Below are 2,103 nucleotides of genomic sequence, written 5' to 3'. Positions count from 1 at the left end.
AGAGTGAAAATGAGGAAAGGACCTAGAATCATCGTGTGGGTGAAAGAGAAAGTAGGTTTTTAGAGGGAAAATCAGTAGTTTTGTTTTAGCTGTTACACTGTTCTATTCATGAGCCTGTTTCCAAATTCTGTTCTCAATTTATTTTTAAAAAATTAATTTATTTTTAAAAGAGATAATACAGACCGTGGTAAAAATGCAAACTACAGAAGAAGATATAAAACAAAAAGTAAAAGTCTTCATCCCCATCCATTCCCTTTACCATCAGTACTACTTCCATGCTTGTTAGAAGTTTTTTTGTATATCTTTCCACTAATTTATTCTGCTCATACCAGTGCATGTATATTTCTTTCTTTAAAGTACATAGATAGAATATTATTCATATTGTTTTGTTCACCTTGTTTGTTGCTTGGAGCATATCATGGCACGCCTTCCCTAATAGCACTTATAAATCTTTCTCATTCTTTTTAACACCATATTGTATATATACCATTACATGATGTATTATTTATCTAGTTCCCCATTTACTGACATGCAAAAGAGTTTGTTTTTGATAGGAAAGAATCTAATGGAAAAAAATTACTTGAAATTGTAATTGTGAAATATGTGGTTATCATCTTTATTTTTATTTTGAAAATAATATACAACGGTGTAAAATAATGTTTTTCATATTAGTATCTGAAATTTTAAAATGAAATTTAGAATAAATCTAATTTATTGTTTTATCATTTGAAACTCTTTAAAAAACCCTTCTCTTATTTCTAGGGTATTTCAGAGCATCCTGGAGTTGCTTTAGAAGTTAAAATTAACCCTGCATAAAAACCCAGTGCTTTCTGATTTATTGCATTTAAACATTTTTTAAAGTTTGAAAATTTTTTGAAGGTCATGTGCTATTTACTCTCTTATAGGCCAGCTTTAATGACCATAGTTGATGGAATATATAAAGTTTGCATCCATGTAGGATCAAAGCTGATAGAGAAGATTCTTCTAAACATTTCTCCTGACCAGCTCAAAAGAATTATAGGTAAGATATCAACATGTCATTGAGAGGTTATTCTTGGTGAAAGTATTAATTTCAGTAGTATAGATAGTATAATGGAATAGCAAGAACATTAGACTGTAAATTAAGGTTTATTACTGTCAGCATAAAAGCAGAAGGATAATTTAGCTTGAGTGAAACTCTGTAAGTTGAGTGAGACTATGTAAATTGGAAGGTAAGACTTGTTCTACATTTGTCTCAGCACATGAATAGAAGGAAGCAAGCACCTAATCTCTTCTTACTCTAAATTCTCAATTGGTAAAAACACTAGGATCTTAGTTTTTTTAAAATTCAATTTATTGGGGTGACATTTGTTAATAACACTATGTAAGTTTCAGGTATAGTATTTTATAACACATAATCTGTATGTTGCATTATATGCTCACCACCCAAAGTTTAGTCACCTTCTGTTACCATATATTTGACCCCCTTTACTCTCTTCCCTGCACCCCCCTTTCCCTCTGGTGACCACTATACTGTTAGTACCTTAGTTTTGTAATAGTTAAATAAATGAATGTGTGACACTATATGTATGAAGATAGTCTACTGTCAGTGGAGTGGATTTGCAGTATCTTCAGCTATAAAGCTAAGTATAGTCAGTGGCTAAAAACAAAGTGAAGATAATCCATTTGTCAGATGATCAAACTCCATACCTTTCCTCATTAGTCTCAGACTGTCTAAGCAGGTGAGCTTATCTTGTTCTGTCTCTTAATAATGGATTTTTATTTTTTTGCTTTTCTGTGTGTCTAGTAATTTTTGCTTGAATGCTGAACATTACATATAGAACAAAATAGACTGAGGTAAACAGTTTTTTTTTTAATCTGGAAATAGGCATGTTGTTTTCCTAGACCTTTACTGTGGATGGGGGTGGGCAGAGTAATATATATATATTTTTTAAATTTATTTAAATTAGTTCCAAGTATACAGTACATTGGTTAGACATCTATATAGTTCATAAAACGATCCCCCATTTGCTCCCTCCCTCCCCTGGCCCCCCATCTAGCCATCATATTAATGCTAACTGCCTTCCCTCTGCCATGCTTCCTATCCCTGTGCCCAACTGTCAA

At 32.1% G+C, this 2,103-nt stretch overlaps 1 protein-coding gene across 6 annotated transcripts in view; it reads left to right on the top strand.

Annotated features, from left to right (window-relative positions):
- The window catches only part of SHLD2 (shieldin complex subunit 2), an 81,725-nt gene that overhangs the window by 76,677 nt on the left and 2,945 nt on the right, over positions 1-2,103 (top strand). For 5 of the 6 annotated variants that reach the window (XM_006915438.3, XM_006915436.3, XM_025049358.1 and 2 more), the window contains one exon: positions 906-1,021. In XM_006915438.3, coding sequence (XP_006915500.1) covers positions 906-1,021 — 116 coding nt within the window. Of the gene's footprint in view, positions 1-905; positions 1,022-1,786; positions 1,837-2,103 lie in introns of all 6 variants that reach the window. The other variant, XM_015592308.2, reaches the window with a different exon arrangement.

This window comes from Pteropus alecto, unplaced genomic scaffold, assembly GCF_000325575.1.
Source record: "Pteropus alecto unplaced genomic scaffold, ASM32557v1 scaffold155, whole genome shotgun sequence".
NCBI lineage: Eukaryota > Metazoa > Chordata > Mammalia > Chiroptera > Pteropodidae > Pteropus > Pteropus alecto.
The sequence above is the reverse complement of the archived record's forward strand: the minus strand, read 5'-3'. Positions and strand labels throughout refer to the sequence as shown.